The sequence below is a fragment of the Cygnus atratus genome, chromosome 3 (genome assembly GCF_013377495.2).
Source record: "Cygnus atratus isolate AKBS03 ecotype Queensland, Australia chromosome 3, CAtr_DNAZoo_HiC_assembly, whole genome shotgun sequence".
NCBI classification, from domain to species: Eukaryota; Metazoa; Chordata; class Aves; order Anseriformes; family Anatidae; genus Cygnus; species Cygnus atratus.
The window spans coordinates 171395-192128 of NC_066364.1; the positions used below are offsets into that span (position 1 = coordinate 171395).

Genomic DNA, 20734 nt, shown 5'->3' on the forward strand with positions numbered 1-20734 from the left:
CTACATATTCTTTAGAGGCCCGGTGTCAGTTGAAATTAAACTTATTTATCATTAAAGCAAATTTGACATTTTTGCATTTTTACTGACTGAAAGCCAAAAAATGACCCCAGCAGAGTGATAAAAACAGAAAACCAAAATGAAACTGTTCTACAGTGCTATTCCAATGTAGTACCAGGATCTAATTTGTCTGGCAAACACTGATAACTTGGGCAAGCACTGATAATGCATTGTGCTGTATTTTTATGTTCCTAATGCAATGAGCAGTAAGCTGAGTTTGGGTTCTTGATGAAATCAAGTTCATTCAACAATGAACTTGATTTATTTTTGACTCAGAGTTCTCTGATGATGTGAATGTTTTTTGTTGTAGTAGTTATTATCTATGATGTTCTAATTATTTGGGAGATACCAGTGTTGACCTTCAAGCTCAATTTTATAGTATAAGGCTTAATCAGTTTTATTGTCAACAAAGCACAACAAATACTAGTATACTTACTCCAGGAACATGTTAGCCTGTATGTGCCTTTAAGGGAGTGTTAGCACAACCTTGTTCTACAACCAGTGCAAAACTTCATGACTTTTGACTCAGCTGTTATACAACAATTATATGGGGGGTGGGGGGGGAAGTTACGTGTATCAAAACAGGTTACATACCAGACTTAATATTCATCCCAAACACCTAGTGTTTCATGAGCATCCAAATCTGGGTGTTCAAGTTCTAGGCATGTCGTAGTGGCACTGTCCTCTCTTGTGCTTAATAAACTTGTTTCCATTGCTCATTTTTTTACAGGATTGCACATCTTGTGCCATCTTCCTCATTAGTATATTTAAGCCTGTGCAAAACAGGTACTGTCTCACTTAGAGTTTCTGTAGGCCTACTACAGTCAGTCCTTAGCAACGTAGGATCAGCATATGTATGAGCAGTTCTCCAAGAAGACCTACAGCCTCAGCAATCTGATGGCATTTGAGTAATGGGACTAGAGCAGCGTTGCATATTACGAATGTCTTCAGTCCACAAAAGTGCTTGGATTCATTCTTTCATTAGACTAAGGACCGGTTTACGACTAGTATCTGTGGTGCCACATTGTAGAGATACTGCTTCTGTTAGATATTTGGGAGTATTCCTTTGGCAAGTGGTGGGCAGCAGAAAGACAACTTTATTTTTCAGGTATGAAGGATAACCACAGCATCAGCTACCCAGGATTAGAGGCATCACATGGGGCCCAAATCAAAGACATGAAGTCTGTATCTGTCATTAGCTGGCCTTACACTTTGGGACTCAGGTCCATGGGCGTGTGCACACGAATCTGAAACTGTCACTACCAACTGACAAGTGTTCATCTCATGATTCTCATGCTACTGTTTTCTGTGTGCCTTCTCCAGAACTATAAGGTCTTGCACAAGTATGTAGCTCTGTATGCAACCCACCTCATCCGGGAGGGCAGCTGGGACAAAGCCCTGAGCCTGTATGTACACCATGGAGCACCTGCCAACCCACAGGTAATGAAGACAGCATTACATCCCAGAGTGAGCTTCCAGAGAGTGCTATGATCTGCTAAATGAGTCAGGCTTCCAGTCCAGAGCTGGGGCTGCCAGGTGTAGTCCAAGCAATTTCAACACTGCTGTAGATTCTTCAACAGGTTCGTAAGGTAGAGGACTAAAAGCAGCCCCCTAGCATATCATGCGTAGGGAGGGAGGAGAGGGGTGTTGAGTATTTGTGTTGATTTTGAACACCTTAGCCACCAAGTCCAGAATAAAAGCAACCATGTTTGCCTCTTTGAGAGAGCTGGCTGGAAGAAACATTCTTTCCCATTTCCCTGTCTTGTCCTGTTGCACTCCTTGCAACCAGCATTCTGCAGTAGCACTGCTTCGTGAGCCTGTGAGCAGAGCTGCCGTTCCCTTAAGCCTGTGCTAAACAGTAGAAGGACTCCAAACTTCTGACTCGCCATCTGGGTCCCTCAAGATTTCTCTCCTTTTTGTTGCAGAACTTCAACATTTACAAACGCCTCTTTGTGGAGATGGTGAATGCATCTGGCATGAACTGTGCTGAGGCCTACTCCAGTTGGGCTGACCTACGTGATGTTCTCTTCAGTCTGGTGAGCGTGGGCCATGGCCACCATTGCCTGTTGAAGTCCAACATTCTGGTGGCTCCTAGCAGGGAAAAAGAAGAACTAGGCTCTGGACAGATGACGCAGGAAATAGAACACAAACCAAGGGGGGAGAGGTGACAGTGGAGACAGTAGAACAACAGGATCCTGTGAGGTGGACATGGCTGGGCAAGAGAAGTCAGGGAAAAAGATGACCCTGCACTTACGACCAAATTCTAGAAGCACATCTGAACATCGGCTCTTGCAGAGTTCCCCGTGTCACTGCTACGTGGGAGCCTATCACAACAGTCCCACTTTTCATCCTATATTTGGCAGCATAAGTGGGGCAAGAACCTGGGAAAAGCAGAGGACTACTGAGACTGGAAAATAATAGGCGTCCCCATCTCCCCAGAGATTCTTAGAGCCCTGTGCTCCTTTTTACCTGCCCCCAAATTCCAAATGACTGCCTTTGCTCTGTTTCTGTTCCACAAATACCCACCTCTGACACAAACTAAATCCAGAAATCCCCTTGTTGATCCAGTCTCCACTGCTTCCAGTGTTGTCAGTTGCTGCAGTACTACTGGCTCTCCCCTTCTCCCACAAACTCCTCACTTCAGCACTTTGCAGGACCCAGAGCACTCAAGATACAGCCCTTTTCCAATCCCCCAAGGTGCCTGGGTATTTTAGATATTCTTCTTTCTCCCAGCTTTTTCCCAGACTCAAGGGGTGAAGAGTGCCCCTCTGCTCACATGCTCCTTTATTATTTATTATTCTCTTTTTCTCTTTTTCAGTGTGAAAATTTAGTAAAGTCAAGTGAGGCAAACACTCCAGCACATGAAGAGTTTGAGACTATGCTGCTGATATCTCACTACTATGCAACCCGCTCCGCTGCGCAGGGCGTGAAGCAACTGGTAAGGTTCTTGAAGTTCCTTTGTCAGGTCAACACCCTGAGTGCAGAGCCCTGTGGGGTCATGCAGGTTTAGGGCTCTTCATAGTTCACTCTTCCACTTCATGGATCACTTTCACATCATGGATGGATGAGAATGAGACTGTAGCGATCTGTGAGCCCACCACTAGTAGGTGGAACTAGAGACAGTCTTCTCTGACTGACTCCTTATATTGGGATCTGTCCCAAGCCACTGAGGCTGAGATATAAACCAGGGGAAAGGGGATCCATATGGTCAGAGTGACCTGTGAGAGCAGAGGCACCTGTAGAAATACAGGGATCATACAAAAACTTGGTCTTCCCAGGAGAGGCATTGCTTCCTCTTTAGTTGTCCTAGGCCATGGGTTTCACACATAGTCTTGAGAACAGATTGGCCTTGCACAAAGTTTTAGAAGCTCATGGGCCTCTGTGTACTGGGCCTCACAAGGTGCTGTATTGTTGAGTCTTTTGTGCACTGGGATTTGTTTTGGACCATGATATAAAGCAGAGTTCCTGCTGAAGTCTGGATCCACGTGCATTGTGGATGGAACTGTGATAGAGACCTATATGAATGTGGGACTGGAGCTGCGATAGTACAGGCTGAACAAGAGAAAAGTTCCCAGAGTTAGGATCCTAGTGAAAATCATAGGGCAGACTGGTGGTTTCCCATAGCTGAGTGTGTTGGGGATCCAGACAGAGGTCTATCAGATAGAAAGAGATAAGCCTGATGTCTTGAAGACCTATACAGACTCACACAGTTGTGGAATGTTGAGGTGTTGGGTAGTCTAATTGGAACCATGAAGGAGGGGCGACCTTCCCAGTTCTAGCATGATGACAACCTATCTAGCAAGCAGAAAAGTGAAATTCATCTTGTATTCCTCCCTGCCCCTCACTGTCCCAAAATTCACTGTCCCAAAATGAAGAAAAAAAATATTTGCTGTGAGTGTAGCTGAGCACTGGAACTGGTTGTTTAGAGAGGTTGGAGAGTTTCCATTCCTTGAGCTATTCAAAACCTGACCAGACATGGACCTGAAAAACCTGCTGTAGCTGAACCTGCTTTAAGCAGGATGGGGCGCTGTGGTGGTCTAGATGATCACCAGAGACCTTCCAACCTCAGCTATTCCATGATTCTGTGACTTAGATGATGGGAGTTTGGGCATGGCTTCTAGTAAAAATAAAAAGATTTATAAGGCAGAACATAAGACTGAAAGAAGAGATGATAACAGAAAATAACTACTGAAACAGGAAAGAAATACTCTGTTTTCAAACTCTTTGTATGTCTTGGATAAGTAAGGAATCTAGTTACCACAAGGGAGATTAAAAGAAAAAACTTTCTAGCAGGAGACCTCCAACCTGGAATGGCCGTGAACAAAAATTCTAAAAGCTCCTTCAATGAAGGCTCTTAAGTTAGATAAACACATCAGGAATATGTGGTTGCAGTCCCTGCTCTAAGGTAGTGGTTTTATGATCTCATGAGATCCCTTTCAACCTGTTTTTTTCTGATGACTGTTATGGCTTTACTGTCCCCTTTGTATGCAGGACACTGTGGCTGCTAAGCTGTCCATTTCCCTGCTGCGCCACACTGAACTCCTCCCTGCAGACAAGGCTTTCTATGAAGCTGGTATAGCTGCCAAGGTGAGAACTATCTGCCACCAGAGCAGCTCAGGAGGTGGAGGACCTTGGGCTCAGGGCTTCTCAACTTTTATCTTCCACAGTCTTCCCCGAGCTGCACTGGTACACCAGCAGCCAGACACTGTCTTACGGAGTTCTTTCCTCAAACATCTTGACAGCCTCTGTATTTTGTCACAGATAGGCAGTAGGTAGTGGGAGGGCAAATCTCAACTAGCAAGAGTACATGAACTGTAGACGTATGTGGTAGACCAGAGGCCACATTATATTGTATGGCTCTGTAGATGCAGGACTTCAATTGGTTCACCTTGCTCTGGGTCATCTAACTGTTATCTACTGACAATCCTGATGCTACAGACTGACCACCTGCCCAGACATAATGACATATGGCAAGCATAGCAGCTTGTTCTTACTGTCTGACGCTGGCTTTCTAGCCCGTCACTAAAGTGGGAGAGTTGTGGCTGTGGAGATAAGCTATCAGCTGTGTGGTCTCACTTGGGGTTTCTCTCTACATTAGGCAGTCAACTGGGAGAACATGGCATTCATCTTCCTGAACCGTTTCCTGGACCTGTCAGATGTGCGTATGGTCTGCTGGGGGGGAGAGGACTATCACACTTAAAAATGATAGTGGTCTGTAGGGCCCACACAGACCCTCAGCCTGGCCATGAGACTCCTGAGGTTTCAATGTGGCAGCACATTTGTGAGCTGGTATTGATGGAGAATGCAGGGGCCCTGAACTTTGCTCTCTCTGCATGTGTGCACAAAGTGCTGAGTACCCCAGCGTTAGCTGTGGAAGGACTTGCCATGCAGGGCACCTGAGCAACCCTGACCATGTCACCATGCATGTGCCAGAGTCGCCATGCATGTGTGCTGCAGCAAAGAGCAAGCTGGCCTAACAGTTTAGGCCTGTAGTCTTCATGGCTGCAGGTGCTCTTGCAGCCTTCAGAATGATCTCACCTGAGCTATTCAAACAGAAGGAAAATTATTGGGGGGGGAGGGGGGGGTGGCAGTTGGCAGTGGAAGAAGACATGGCTTGATGCTGTAGCAATGGTGATGCAAGAATCAGGCACTGAGTCCCCATGCTCAATTCCTTCCTTGAATATCCGGTTGGTTACCGTAAAACACCAAAAATCCTTGGAAGCTGACAGACCCTACTGTACCAGTCTTCCACATTCCACATGCAGTCAGTAGCTGCTGGAAAAAAATGCTCCCTATTTCATCTTTCCTTTCTCTGAGGCTAACTGGCAAGCTTGAGTAGTATAGTGTTTAAGGAGCATATATCCTCTGGCACTGCTGAGGATGGCTATAAATTGCCACCTCCCAGGAGGGCCAAGTCATCACACTGATAGATAGGGGCATAGGTGATGCCACCCTTACAATACAGATTGTAATGTGAATGCCAAGGATGGTATTCCCTACTGTTCTGTCACTTCTCCTTTCGCAGGCCATTGAAGAAGGGAACGTGGATTCTCTGGACCACTCAGATTTCCAGAACACAGACATTCCCTTTGAAGTGCCTCTTCCAGCCCATCAGCATGTGCCTGTGAGTATCATCTACCTTCTTCAGCTCCCTTGAACAGTGATGCTACCTTAGGTCCCCTCTGAACAGGGACTGGAGCAAGGGTGACAGTACAGAAGATGGAAATGTAGTTAGCTCTCTCCCCCATCCTCCCCACCACAAACACACGTGCAGCACCAGTATACACATACACACACACACACACGCTTTCTCATGCTCCCTCTGCAATATACATTTACTTCTGCACACATCCATGCACTCATTCCCCACCATCAACCCCCATACGCACGAGTGTGTGTATGGCATACACACATCCTGCATGCGTGCTCATGTCCTGCTCTCCCCAGTGTGCTCCCTAGTGTTGAGGAGCAGCAGCTAGGCAGTGGCACAGCATGCAGTATCAGGAGTTGCCCAGGCCTCTGTCCTGCAGGAGGAGAACCGGGAGGAGGCCAGGGACTGGGTGCTTACCATGTCCATGGACCAGCGTCTGGAGCAGGTGCTGCCACAGGATGACCGTGACACATATGAAGCTTCATTGGTGGCAGCAAATACAGGGGTGCGCTCCCTGCCCTGTGTGCTTACAGGTATGTATGCTCCAGGCCAGCTCTCACATATGTAGGGAGTGGGGACCATCTTGCAGGTGGGTCTGAGAGAGAGTCAGGCAATGCTGTAAAAGGAGTAGGGAGACTGTGTGGCTATAGGGAACAGTTCAGCTGGATGAGATAGATTGGCCCATTTTTTAACTGTGAGGATAACTGAGCACTGGAACAGGTTGCTCAGAAGTCGTGGTATTTCCATGCCTGGAGATATTCAAAAGCCATTTGGATATGATCGTGGGCAACCAGCTCTAGGTGGCCCTGCTTGAGCAGGGAGATTGGACCAGATGACTCTTCCAAATGCAACTATTATTTTTCTATGACTGCTCAGCCTTGCACAGCACTACCTAGGACATGCTGCCCAGGCTGGCCAGGGCAGGCACACATGTGCACATGTAGCACCTGTCCCCACTTTGCTGCCTTCTACAAAAGCTGTCTGCACTGGCAAGGACTGTCCCCCACTTGCACACCTCACAGTGGGGACTGTGTTGCAGGAGTGGGTCGGAGAAGGGGGTGGCACAGGGATGGGCCTCCAGGAACAGGGCTCTGGCTCCAAAGCTCAGGAGGGGGGGAGGGAGGTGCTGTCATTTTATATTCACTGGATTGCCTTGCTGAGAGCAGATCAGCCTTCATCCCCCTTTGATCCCACCACTGTGGGCACTTCCTTCCTTGTTCTAGTCTCTGCCAGAGGCAGCATTATTCCTCTACAATGCCTATTGGGAGTTGCCCAAGTAGCCGGGTGGCCATAGCAAGGAAGGATGGGGTGCACAAGGGAGGGGTCCGTTGTGGGTCTCACCTTGTTCGTGAGGTTGTTACTGTGTGGCCAGGGTATCCTGTGCTAAGGAACAAGATAGAGTTCAAGCGTCCAGGCCGAGAAGCCAACAAAGACACATGGAACAAGTTCCTGATGGCTGTCAAGGTGAGCCAGGCATTCCGTGGGGCAGGGAGACAAGCTGCAGGGTGTTCAATGCTGTCATTCATGCTGATTATAAAACATTGTCCCACTGGGTGGAGCTACACCAAACCAGGGCCATTTTAGTGCTCCACCCTCTCTGCATGCTGCTGGGCTGGAATGGTGCTGGGGCATTCCTGTGCAGCTCTGTCAGTTCCCTGGGGTGCCCTTGGGCAGAGGGTGACTGCACTGCCACATTGCCAATACCAAGGACATGTCTTTTATTTTGCAGACATCTCACAGCCCTGCATGCCAAGATGTGCTCAAGTTCCTCAGCCAGTGGTGTGGGGGACTCCCGAGCACCGGCTTCTCTTTCCAGTGAGTGGGACAGGAAGGAACAATCGCAGCTTTCTGTCCTGTTCTTCAGCTCCCTCCACTTCTGTCCCCAATAAACGTGTCTCAGCACTGCTGTGCTTCTGTTTGTCAGGGGATGCAGAGTCCAGGAGCGCACACAGCTCCCAGGCCATGCTTCCTTGGCCTCAACCTGATTGCTAAACATGCAGACTCCACCCTGATGGGTGACCATCACAATGAAGCCTTGTGTCAAGAGTGGGGAGCATACCAGGCAGGAAGATAGGCTAACACAGCAGCTGCACTGTCCTTCAATCAGTGGACCCAGCTCCCAACCACCCTGGGGAAACACTGCAGCCAATGTGAAAATTAAAACTTTATTTACTCAGAGCAACAACAGTGGCTCACAACAAAGAGGTTCTTCAGCTGCTCCTTGGCCTGCTTCTGAGCACAGGCACAGCAAGCTGGCCTTGCCTGCACTGCAGCTGGATGAGGCCAACCCTTGCTATTGCCAGGCCATGGCACCTTCCCAACCCCTCTACCCCTGCTTGTGCACGTGAGAGACTGACGGAGCTTTTAGTGCACCAGGAAGGGGCTCATGGCCTGGGGAGGCATGGAGAGGGTGTTCAGGGAACATGGCACCTGCAGGGCAAAGGCTGCCTGATGACTATGGGCACCTTTTGTTTGGGACCTTCAGGGTTTGTCCCAGTTGGGGGGGGTGGGGGGGGTGGGGTGGGGCAGAAGGGACACGGGTGAGCATATCTCTTCCCGCAGCCCACCCTACCCATGCCTACACCTGTGGCAGGTGCAGGGTACAGCTTCACCCCCCACTGTATCAGAGCACTCATGCAGCGCCACCTGCAGGGAAAGAGTGGGTATCAGTCCAGAGCTATGCTGCAGGGCCAGGGACTGTGCTGACACCTCTGGCCAATGTTCGTAGTAGTGCTGGAAAGAGAAGTCTTAGGAAGCTGATGAGAGCAGAAGGCCCTTTTGACAGCACAGCCCCCGCCCCCCCCCCCCCCCCCCCCCCCCCCCCCCCCCCACCTCCCCAGCCCCTGCACAGCCCACACTGCACTCACCTCCCACTAGGCACAAGTCTCAGCCACCCCAAACAGGCGTTGCCCCTCCTTCAGTGTACCTGGCTTGACCAGCTATAAGAAAAGAGAGGTAGAGGTTTGCAGGGCCCTACAAAAGACGTGTGAAGGATTGGGGCAGGAGAGTCCTCAGGCCAGCCAGGACAGAACAGGCTTGGTTATCGGCAGGACTGGTTCCACCTGCAGCAACCCAAGATGAAAGGGTAGCAGTCCATCACCAGTGTTAGCTAGAAGTAGTCCAAATTTATTTCACACACTGTACTTATTGCCTGTTTGCATGAAAACAACACCCAGCACTTTCAAAATGCAGGGACAGGCAGAGAAACCTGTCTGTACTGATGGGGGGGCATACCTGGTCTTTGCCATAGGTGCGTCCACAGGGGCCGATGCCCTGTAGGATCAGGGCCACCAAACAACACCTGCCAGATAGCACAGCTTCTGCAGCCACCAGCACCATGGAGGGGAACCAGAGCGCCAGGGCTGTGTCCTGCAGAAGGTCAGAGGCTCTCTCAGGGAGTGTGGATCCACTGCACCCAGCATACTTGCATACTGCTGAGAGGAGAGCCCATGCAGGCAAAGGGGTTGGGGGGGGGGGGAGGGAGGGGCAGGAAAAGGCCAGAAAAAAAAGGAAGCAGGAAAGAGAAATGAAACAAGAGGAAGCGGGGGGGGGGGGGCGGGGGGTGGCAGATGGGTACACAGGGCGCTGGCCCCACATACTCACATAGATGCGGGTGGTGTTGAAGGGACAGTCGTTGGTCGCTATGGCTGCACGGGCGTCAGCCGGCAGTGCAGAGCTGTTGCAGCCTGTGACAAGGCGCATGCCACGGCTGTGAACTGTGAGGGAGATGGCTAGCGCCAGGCCCACGCTGCATGCTGTGGACAGCAGGCAGTTCAACAGGGACACACTCAGTAAGGTCCAATGCTGCTGGCAGCAAGGAAAGCATGTGAGAGTGGTGCTGGCCAGAGCCAGGGGAAACACCAGGGCTAGATACTGCCACTGCATGGGCCAGGCACACACCTTTGTGCAGTCTCTGTACAGGGTAATGGACGCACTGATAACCCTGCAGAAGTTTGTGCCAAATACATACAATCCCTTGCTTCGTCTCACGTGGCTCGGTCCTCCACTTTGACAAAGCTTTTGTACTGCTCACATCCTTCACCTTGCCCATGAACCAAGAGGCTGCTCCCACAGGCTCCTGCAGCCCGAAGCCCATTCTGCCCCATCTCCACAAATAGCTGAGGCTATCAGCAGCAGCCCTGCCACACTGTGTGAGCCCACAGTGAGATGCCTGACTCCGGCTGCAGCTTTTATGCTTTAGCTGAAACTTTTCTACCCCAAGATGATGCCTGGTGCCCAGACTACTGCCCACCCTCCCAGTGCTGCCAAGGAGGCGGAAGCAGCACAGCAGGCAACACCTGCAACCCTGCGAGCTATCAAGGCACCAGCAGCAGAAGCGGAAGGAACTGCTAGGGACAAGGTCCAGAGGAGCAGCTGCCGGCAGGGCCCAGGCTGCATGGAGGCCCCCAACCTGCCTTTTTCCTGGCTGGCTTAGCTCTCGGTCTAGCAGCCCCACACTCACCAGGGCTGCCCGGGACAGGTTGTGCGACACCAGGATGGCAACAATGCCCGCAGTGATGCTCTGCAGGGAGAGATCCTCACTCAGCAGGCGCCTCGGATGGGGCCACGTTCCCCCTCCCTCCCGAGGCCCAGCCTTCGTCCCCGTCCCAGCCCCACCGCTCTCACCAGCAACCCGGAGACCACGGACACGACGTTGGCCACCGCATACTCAGGGGTGACAGCGCGGCTGGCGCGGGCCACATGCCGCAGGACGGAGCCGTGCACGATGGCACCCAGCACCAGGCTGCCGTGGCCAAGCACGATAAGACCCAGCCCTGCGCGCATCAGCCGCCGCGGCTCCGCCAGCGCCGCCGGCCCCCGCCACCCCGCGCGCCCGCCAGCCATGGCCGCCGCTGCCCCGAGACACCGCCCACAGCCGGGGCCGCCCCCAGGCGGAGCCCCGCTCCGCCCCAGCCCGGAAAGAGGCAGCACTCAGGTATTTACAAAACAGTTTATTAAAAATAGGAAATGATAGAAATGAGATGCGGGGGCAGCGCTGCGCCCAGCCCTGGAGAGGCATGTGGGACTACGGGTCCTTCAAGCACCCCGAGACAGGAGGGGGACCCCATGGGAGCCTAGGCAGAATAGCTGCCCCAGCAGCCCCCATGCCAGCACCACTGGGCTCCAGGCTGCCTGCGGAGGTCCCGAGCGCACACAGGACCCGTGGCAGCATAGAGCAGGGCAGGTAGGGCCAAGCTAGGCTCCAGGATGCTGCTGCAGGGGACACAGCCCAGGTCAGCATACACCACAGCCTTGCACCGACAGTGCACGCTGAAGTGCAGGACAGAGGCTGTGCAAAACAAGTAAACAAAGTGCAGCCAAAGGGGAGCAGAAGAGGCAGGCAAAGCGCCAGGCTGGTGCTATGGGAACCTGGCCACCGCTGGCTCCCTCTGCGCAGGAAGGAGGGTAGTGACTCTTGCCAGAGGCAGTTGCAGAGGGGTACAAAGTGGGAGCAGGACTTAAGGGCTCCCCCCTGCTTACCTTTAAATTAAAAAAAAAAAAAAAGAAAGAAAGAAAGAAGAAAAAACCGTTTCTGTGCTGTGCAAAAGACACTTTGTACAATTCAAACAGAACAAACTCCATGCACATGAATGGGGCTATAGAACACCCCAAGCCAGGACCCGGCTCCCCGGCACCACCTGGCAAAATCCCAACAAAATCAGGGCTGGAAATAATACTGATGCACATAGTCCCCTTTAATAGGCGGGCAGGGAGGATTGTCACTGGGCCCAGCCACGGCACATGCAGGACGAGCTTCCAAGCACTGCAGCTGGGGTCTTGCTGATGCCCTATGGTGATGGACAGACACAGAAGGGGTCGGTCACAGGCAACAAAGCCACTCTGGCCGCCTGGGAGTCAAGGGGCGCTAAGATGACACAGTCACTGCCGTCAGGGCTCCGTTCCGGGTGTAGTAGAACTTGCTAAATGCCTCTTCAAGTAAACAGGTAAGTCTGCTCTGGTCAGCCTGGGAAGAACAAGCTACAGTGAGGCATGGGCCCAGGGGTGGACACAAACAGAAGAGCTTGGCCAAAGACTGCCAAAGAATGTGGGCAGGGCCATATTATTTTTCTCCTACCTCCCCAGGAAGACAAGGACATGTAAGTCTGAGAAAGGAAATGCAGAGCTACATCCCCTGCCTGAAAATCAAGCCTGCTCACCTCACTGATGAATCCAAGCTGGACCAGTTCAGCTGCCAGTTCCTGGATATTGTCATCTGCAAGACAGGGAAGGGCTTAAGTCCCAGGTCTAGACTACACTGTTGATCCCAGTGTACAGGAGTACAGGAAGAAAGGTACTTACTGGGCTGCAGGTCACAGCTCAAGTGTCGATTCAACTTGTCTTCCAGTTTCAGCAGCAGTGTTAACTGCATGGTAGAGAAGTTCTCATGAGGGGCTGCAGTCTTACAGGCTGCCAGTAGCCACCACAGCCAGGAATATCCCCCCCCAAAAAACATCGAGATAGGAATCACCCCCCTGCAGAACCCCACAGGAGTCTAACAGAAAAACCACATCCAGTGCCATTCCCAAAACACTGCCAGCAGCATCATCCTGTGGAGGAAGTGCCTTAAGGCTGCACCTGAAGGGTAACCTCTAAGTGTTAGCTGAGCGGAATGTTGTCTACAAGCATACTTGATCTGGCTTTGGGCCCCATAGACTGCAACTCTGGTAGCAGAAGGTCACACAAGGCACCAGCAGCAAATCAGCATGGTACCACATACTCTGCACAGCTGCCTCACTATACCCCCACACAGCATGGTCAGCAAGAAGATGGGAACGTACATGGTGTTTCACTCCCTCCTCTACTGACTCAATGTTGCACTGCATCAGCACCACCTGAAACAGAAGCAGAGATACACCATGACTCACTGCTGCTGCAGAGCACACCTGCCTGGGGAAGAACAAGTTCCAATCTCTCACCTTGCGGGTTTCTACCTCAGCTGGCTCTGGAGTTGGGGTTTTCACTGATGGTGGAGCAATGGGAGACTTCACCACCACCTGCTGGGGCTGCTGGGGTCGTGGCATCCCAAAAGCTGTAAGTGGGTAGATACCATTCCTACAAGAAACGATCAGGGTCTGAGGTTATGGCTCTCCTAAATGACTCCAGTCTCTCACACAATTAAAGATGCACATAAAAAAACATACTACCATAGAAAAAAAACACCTCTTACCTTACATCCTCCAGGAATTTGTCCAGCTCCAATGCTGGCGATTGTGAAAAGCTGGAGGGAAAGAAGTACTGACGTGAGAAGTCATCTAACAGAACTATCCACTCAAGTCTCTTTAGATGCAGTTTCAAATCACCATGTCCTAGACTACACCTGTGTACGGAGGCAGAATGAGTACAGCCAAAGGCAAGGTGTACTCACCTTTGCCAGTACATCTTTCTGTGCCAGAAGCAACTGTTCACAGAAGCTAAGGATGAGGCAACATTTTATTAATGGCAGAAAACAGTTATCACCTCCTTGTAGAGAGCTGTCCCAGCTAGAACTGTGGAAGCTAGCCCGGTAACACTATGTTCCCAGCGCGTTTTTTTTTTTTTTTTTTTTTTTTTGTAGATATCTGTTTTGCCAGACCCATAAAGTCTGGATCCTGTCTCCAAACAAACAAAGGCACTAAGAGCTGCCAAGGAAAGAACTGCTGCAGGAGGTGATGGCACAGTATGACTAACCATATCACTCCAGACTGGCAGCTAGAAACTACACCTCAGGATTTAAGGCCCTACCCAAATGTTACTCACTGCAGTTCTAGAGACTTTTGTTCCCTGTGTAATTCCTTTCAAAGATTGCTTGTTCATCCTTGGTATCTTTTTAACATAGTGTTCCAAAGGAAGTCTTCCTATCAATTTGTTTTGAACTCCCCAGCCTTTAATTCCACTGAACATCTCACCTGCTGGCAGCTGAGAGAAGATCATAAACACTGACAACCCCTTTCCTTTGTGCATGTCTACTGTTTTTCCCCTCTCTCATCCTCGAAAATGTACAGTTCCTCAATGTGTTGACAATTATTCCTACCTAGTCACTTGGTGAAGTCAACTATCTGATATGCTCCAGCACAAAGGCTGTCACATTGTGCATGTATGATGTACACAATGTCTTCAGACATTTCATCCAGTTAGTGTAAATTTCTCTCCTGTTATTTAGCGTCCTGGTATCATATTAGCTCTCAGCTATAGTTATGCAGCAGTGTGTTTTCATCAACCTGTCAATGATCTTCTCCCGTGGCTTTAACTCACAGCCTACTCAGACATTTTTTTCCCTCTCTGAAGCACGTTATTGTTCTTTTGCACAGTACAGGGAGTTAGTAACACCAGAAGAGTCCACCTTTCTGGTTCTGGCAAGTTATGAGCCACAGGTTCTCCCATTTCACTAATTCCCCAGTAAAACATTTTCCTCATCACTGCTGTCAATTCAGCTTTTTAGCATCTACTTGACCACAACTTCTTTTAGATTGGTTGAAATAAAGACTTGCAGCAGCCAGTGTTCCCCTTTACTACAGTAAAGTAAGACTATGAAACCACTTTTGATGAATTTGAGAGATCAGTAAGAGACTGCAAGCTGCTTAAATTCTGCCACGATCATCCAAGTGCTTTGCTGCTCCTACAGAGCTGGTCTAGACTTCACATCTGCCTTGGTTCCTCAAACCACTCTGCAGCCCTTTTTAATACACAATACCTGTTATTTTCCCATCCCATCCTCTAGGACAGTAGAAAAATAATACATTTTTTCTAGCAGTACAGCTTATGTGGCATTCTGATAAATCATCTGGAAATGATACTCTCCAACATTTCAAGTCATTACTCTGCTTTATTTTTCTTTTTCCCAGCACCTCCGACATACTGTGCAACAAAAAAAAAGCAGATCCCAGCTAAGTGTATGCCAAATAACCAATTCTCTGCAGAATGAAGTCTAATATACAGAATTTCTCTTGCACAGCCTTGGCTATTAGTTCTTTGTCCTCTATTCTGACACTTAAAATAAAAATAAAAAGATTCTAAATATAGAAAATAAGCACCAGTCCCAGGACAGACCCCTGAGGGACACCACTCATTACCAGCCTCCACCTGGACATGGAGCCGTTGGCCACCACTCTCTGGGTGCAGCCTTCAAGCCAATTCCTTATCCACTGAATGGTCCACCCTTCAAACCCATCTCTCTCCAATTTGGAGATCAGGATGTCATGTGGGACCGTGTCAAAGGCCTTGCAGAACTCCAGGTAGATGACATCCATTGGTCTTCCCTTGTCAGTTGATGCAGTTGCTCCATCACAGAGGGCCGCCAGATCGGTCAGGCACAATTTGCCCTCTGTGAAGCTGTGGTGGCTGCCTCGGATCACTTCCTTGTCTTGCATGTGCATTAACATTGCTTCCAGGAAGATCTGTTCCATGATCTTCCCAGGCACAGAATCACAGAATTGTAGGGGTTGGAAGGGACCTCAAGAGAACATCGGGTCCAACCCCCCTGCCAAAGCAGTTCCCTAGAGCAGGCTGCCCAGGTAGGCGTCCAGACAGGCCTTGAATATCTCCAGAGAAGGAGACTCCACAGCCTCCCTGGGCAGCCTGTTTCAGTGCTCTGTCACCCTCACCATGAAGAAATTGTTTCGCATGTTGGTGTGGAACTTCCTGGGCTCCATTTTGTGGCCATTGCCCCTGGTCCTGTCCCCACAAACCACTGAAAAGAGGTTGGCCAAATCCCTCTGTCGCCCACACTTAAGATATTTGTAAACATTAAGATCCCCTCTTGGTCTTCTCTTCTCAAGGCTGAACAGACCCAGGTCTCTGGGACTACTTGCTGAGGGCAGACACTATTCCCTCATCAAGGTCGTCGATGAAGATGTTGAACAGGACTGGACCCAGCACCGACCCCTGGAGAACGCCTCTAGTCACAGGTCTTCAGCTGGACTCTGCGCCACCGATCACCACCCTCTGAGCTCAGCCAGTTCTCAACCCACCTAACTGTCCACTCATCTATCCCACGCTTTCTCAGCTTCGCTAGCAGGATGCCGTGGGAGACAGTATCAAAAGCCTTGCTAAAGTCAAGGTAGATGACATCCACTGCTTTTCCCCCATCTACCCAGCTGGTGATGCCATCATAGAAGGCTACGAGGTTGGTTGAACACAACTTCCCCTTGGTGAACCCATGCTGACTACTCCTCATAACCTTCTTCTCTTCCAATTGCTTGGAGATGGCATCCAGAACAAGCTGTTCCAACACCTTTCCAGGGGCGGAGGTGAGACTGACTGGTCTGTAGTTGCCCGGATCCTTCTTCTTGCCCTTCTTGAAGACCGGAGTGACATTGGCTATCCTCCAGTCCTCAGGCACCTCTCCTGTTCTCCAGGACCTTTCAAAGATGATAGAGAGCAGTTCGGCGATCACCTCTGCTAACTCCCTCAGCACATGTGGATGCATCCCTTCAAGACCCATGGACTTGAGTGCACTGAGCCCACTGAGACGCTCCTGAACCACTCCCTCATCAATCAGGGGGGAGATCTCCACTTCCCAGACTCTTTCTACTCCCTCCAGTGTCCAGGGGTACCGGGGGGGGAATCTTTGAAGAAAAGACCGAAGCAAAGAAGGCATTCAGTATCTCCGCCTTCTCAGCGTCCCCCGTTACCAGGGCACCCCCCTACTTCAGCAAACAGAGGTGAGGCTCACCGGTCTCTAGTTCCCCAGGTCTTCCTTTCAACCCTTTTTTAAAAGTGGGAGTGATGTTTCCTTTTTTCCAGTCACCAGGGACTTCACCTGACTGCCAGGACTTTTCAAATGGGCTAGAGAGAGGCTCGGCAACTCCATCAGCCAGTTCCCTGGGGACCCTGGGAGGCATGGCATCGGGCCCCACGGACTTGTACTCGTTCAGCTTCATCAGGTGGTCTCCAACCTGCTCTTTGCTTACAGCGGGAGGGACTCGACTCCCCCAGCCCTCATCTTCAGGTTCGGGGAAACAGAGACGTGTGAGGCCTGACTGGCGGTGAAGGCTGAGGCAAAGAAGTTGTTGAGTACCTCAGCCTTCTCCATGTCTCTCATTACCGGTTCTCTGCCATTTATCAGCAGGGGGTACACTCTCCTTGGCCTTTCTTTGCTGGCCAATGTACCTAGAGAATCCCTTGTTGTTGTGTTGGTGTTTTTTTTGTGTCCCTTGCCAAGCTCAGTTCCATCCGTGCCTTGACTTTCCTGATCCCATCCCTGCACATCTGGACAGCTTCCCTATACTCATCCCTGGCCACACGTCCCTGCTTCCACTGCCTGTGAATTTCCTTCTCACATCTCAGTTTGACCAACAGGTCTTTGCACAGTCATCCCAGTTTTCTGCCCTCCCTGCCCTCTTTCTTACTCAGGGGGATGGAAAGTTCCTGTGCTCTAAGAAAAACATCATTAAAGAGTTGCCAGCTGTGTTCAGCTCCTTTTTCCCTAAGGAGAGCATTCCAGGGGATCCCATCCACCTTGTCTTTAAATAGCTTAAATTCACTCTTTGGAAGCTCAGGGTCCTGACTTTGCTCTTTTCCAGGCCCGTATTCCTCGAGATCACAAATTCAACCAGGGTGTGGTCACTGCAGTCTAGACTGCCTCCAATCTTAACCTCTTTAATGAGTTCAGCTGCACTGGTAAGCACCAAGTCCAGTAACGCTTCTCCCTCTGGTTGGTTTGTCTAATACCTGGACCAGGAAGTTATCCTCAACACACACTGGGAGTCTCCTGGATTGCTTACAGCCTGCTGTGAAGCTTTTTCAGCTGACATCTGGGTGTTGAAGTCCCCCATCAAGATGAGAGCATGCTTCAACTACAAGAAGTGTCACGCTTGCAAGAAGCCCTCATCAACAGGCTCCCCTTGATCAGGCGACTTGTAGTAGACCCAACCACAAGGTGACCTTTATTGGCCCCATCCTTAATTTTTACTTACAAGCTCACAACTTGTCCATTGCTGTTTCTCAGAGGCATCTCTTCGCAACGAAAATGAGATGCTCTGTTATGAAAACACTGAGGAACCATTTCTCCAACACACTGGACTCCATTCAACAAGCCTGTGAGGAGTCTGAGTCACTTCCCCAAACTATTCTGCCAGGTTTAGCTAAGGATTGCTCCAACTACAGTGTGCTAATTTCCCTCTCCTCAGTCTGGGGCACAAGTCACATCTCACACCAGTGTTGCATGAACATATTCCACACAGCTAAATTCTTCCACTCAACAGCTACCCTCCACCACATTTTCATGTTTAGATAAAGTGCACACTTCTTCACCAACAGTTCCCTTCTGTTTACCAGTTATTGGTGAAATGACAACGCTAACTTGAAGGCAAGAGTCCCGGGCAGTTCATTCATTGCCCAGCCCAGTGCCATGGAGCCTGTTCCACATACACCTGAGCAGAACCCCTCCAAACACACCAATGGGTACTCACATCATCTTGACTCCTTCCCTATCTGCATGATTAATCTCTGCCAACACTGCACTCATGTCAAGGTTTTTGGTCATTTCTTCTAAAGCGTTTTCAGGAATCATATCTATTAAAAGAGAAAAAAGTTAGACCTGAACAACTGCAATTCCCTTCCATCCTAAGAAGAAGGATAAAAACCCACAGGCTTTGTGATGAAAAACTCTTGTGCCACTCAGAGCAGGCAGAGCACCATATTTCTTCAGGCTCTGCAGCAACCACAGTTCTGTTTCACAAGGCCCTGGTCCCTGCCTGTTAAGACCAGCACAAAGGTCTTGCTTTCCAGAATGTCAGCTGCAGTGACAACTTAGTAAAGCTTTTCATAACACAAGATGCAGCAGCCTGGGACTCCATACTCACGCTGATGCCCAACGATACAGTGAGCAGCTAGTAGCTTTAGTGATGGCACCTCAAACAATGCCTGATGAAAAAGGAGCTCCCGGGCAGTAGGACGCTTGCTAGGGTCCTGTTCTAGACACTTCTGAATGAACTCCTGAAAGACAAAAATTGCACGAGATGATGTGCAATGCCAAGAGGTCTACATAGGTGCTGAGCCTCCTTCACTCACCCTCTGCAAGGGGTCCTCCAGCAGCTGGATGGCACTGTTAATGGCCTCCTGGGGCACATACGATGACTCTCCATTACCCTGTATTTCCAGTACTGCCATCTGCAAACACGAAAGTAGCATATTAGACTTCACCAAGAAATGCTTACTATACATTGAACAGACCTCATGACCACCACTGCCAAGTGTGAGATCTTAACAGCCAAGGTGGGGTTTTTTTTGTGCTATTTAAGGTCACAGTTTGTAGAGGCAGAGAGAGAATAACTGCTTCATTATGATAGCTTGTTTCTAGCACCTTAACAGACTGCCAGAGAGGCCTGAAAACTATGCCAGCATCACCTTAGACAGCTAGTATCTCTATTTTGAATCTCATGATCCATTGGCCTACACTTATTTGATAATTACCATCCTCTAATGAAGTAGTAGCTGGATCACTGACAGAATCTGACAGTGTCCCTCCTAGCGGTATGAAATTGCTCTATATTACATGCAGAAAAGCAAGCACACAATGCCACCCAGAACCAGCTCCAACCAACACATACACAAGTTCCAAGCTAGGAAAGGCTGGCAGAAGATCCCAGGCAATGTCTGAAGATTCAGCTCCAGTTTACTTTCCTAAAAGTTGTGTGTTTTCACAGGTCTTTTCTTGCTTCACTTATGAGATGCACAGCATAGGTTCAGAATTGTGTGTGTTGGCTCTTGCTGACAATTGTCCCCAGATAACTTATAGTAACTCGTATTTCCTAGTCTTGGGCCTACTGATTGCAGGAACAGAAGATTCTATGATTCTGTGAACCAATAAGCTGATAAGACCAGGTACATCAGACTCACACTTGACAACAACCAAAATCTGCATCAGGTGGGGCCATACAGTAATGGAGTGTCCTCTCCTCCAGATACTACAGGAGAACAAATACTCCCCAGAAGGGGAGCTTTTTTCCCCCCCCTCTGTACATATTAAGTACATTTTGTAGTAGTGACTGTTCCCACAGCAGGTGGGTCAGTCTCCAGAACTGTCCAATTATTCAGTACCCAGAGTAATAAATTACACACCAAAAATTCCAGAAAGAACCACACATTACCAAGTTCTTCACTGCTTAGTAAAGCATTTGGAGGAACCTTGATAGGCATCCCTACAACGCAAATTGCATTTGGCTCAGAGAACAAAATGCACCTGCTACGAAAACCACCCGTGCCCACAGCAACTCCATAGAGTCATCTCCTTCCCTTGATTTTATTCTCTCTGTCCCATAACCACAGCGTTCCACACTCACCTCCAGGGCACACATCCCAAAGGAATAAATGTCCACAGCAGTGGTAACATTGGCAACTTCTGTAACACAGAAACAATGCTCTGTTACCAGTCTCTCCCTGCACTCAGCAGCAGGACCACCTCTGTATCAGGCTATGACAATCCTGCAGCCTTCTGTCCCTCCTCTGCTATCAAAAGGCAAAGGAGTTGAAGCAATAAAACAGGCAAATAACACAAAACTGATAATGTGACATCTCTCATGAGACTACAGCTGAAAAGAAGATGCA

The 20734-nt window shown here is 49.7% G+C and overlaps 3 protein-coding genes across 9 annotated transcripts in view; 1 reads left to right on the forward strand and 2 right to left on the reverse strand.

Moving 5' to 3' along the window:
• IFT172 (intraflagellar transport 172) overlaps positions 1-8111 on the forward strand; it is a 43194-nt gene extending 35083 nt beyond the window's left edge. For all 7 annotated transcript variants that reach the window (XM_035568221.2, XM_035568222.2, XM_035568225.2 and 4 more), the window contains 9 exons: positions 1381-1497; positions 1983-2093; positions 2876-2995; positions 4549-4644; positions 5156-5215; positions 6083-6181; positions 6588-6741; positions 7581-7672; positions 7938-8111. In XM_035568221.2, the coding sequence (XP_035424114.1) occupies positions 1381-1497; positions 1983-2093; positions 2876-2995; positions 4549-4644; positions 5156-5215; positions 6083-6181; positions 6588-6741; positions 7581-7672; positions 7938-8027 (939 nt within the window). In that variant the 3' untranslated portion in view covers positions 8028-8111. The remainder of the gene's footprint in view (positions 1-1380; positions 1498-1982; positions 2094-2875; positions 2996-4548; positions 4645-5155; positions 5216-6082; positions 6182-6587; positions 6742-7580; positions 7673-7937) is intronic.
• Positions 8112-8725: 614 nt separating this feature from the next.
• On the reverse strand, positions 8726-11053 carry KRTCAP3 (keratinocyte associated protein 3). Its single transcript, XM_035568220.1, has 6 exons — positions 10835-11053; positions 10671-10730; positions 9812-10012; positions 9443-9577; positions 9076-9147; positions 8726-8854 (listed from the first exon to the last, which is right to left on the reverse strand). The coding sequence occupies exons 1-5, from the start codon at positions 11051-11053 to the stop codon at positions 9082-9084; spliced, it is 681 nt and encodes a 226-aa protein (XP_035424113.1). The 3' UTR covers positions 8726-8854; positions 9076-9081.
• A 92-nt stretch (positions 11054-11145) lies between these two features.
• The window catches only part of NRBP1 (nuclear receptor binding protein 1), a 40409-nt gene continuing 30820 nt past the window's right edge, over positions 11146-20734 (reverse strand). The window contains exons 9-18 of the mRNA XM_035568253.1: positions 20470-20528; positions 19199-19297; positions 18991-19123; positions 18598-18700; positions 13377-13427; positions 13126-13261; positions 12988-13041; positions 12509-12572; positions 12367-12422; positions 11146-12173 (exon numbers count right to left, since the gene is read on the reverse strand). Of these exons, the coding sequence (XP_035424146.1) occupies positions 12075-12173; positions 12367-12422; positions 12509-12572; positions 12988-13041; positions 13126-13261; positions 13377-13427; positions 18598-18700; positions 18991-19123; positions 19199-19297; positions 20470-20528 (854 nt within the window). The 3' untranslated portion in view covers positions 11146-12074. The remainder of the gene's footprint in view (positions 12174-12366; positions 12423-12508; positions 12573-12987; positions 13042-13125; positions 13262-13376; positions 13428-18597; positions 18701-18990; positions 19124-19198; positions 19298-20469; positions 20529-20734) is intronic.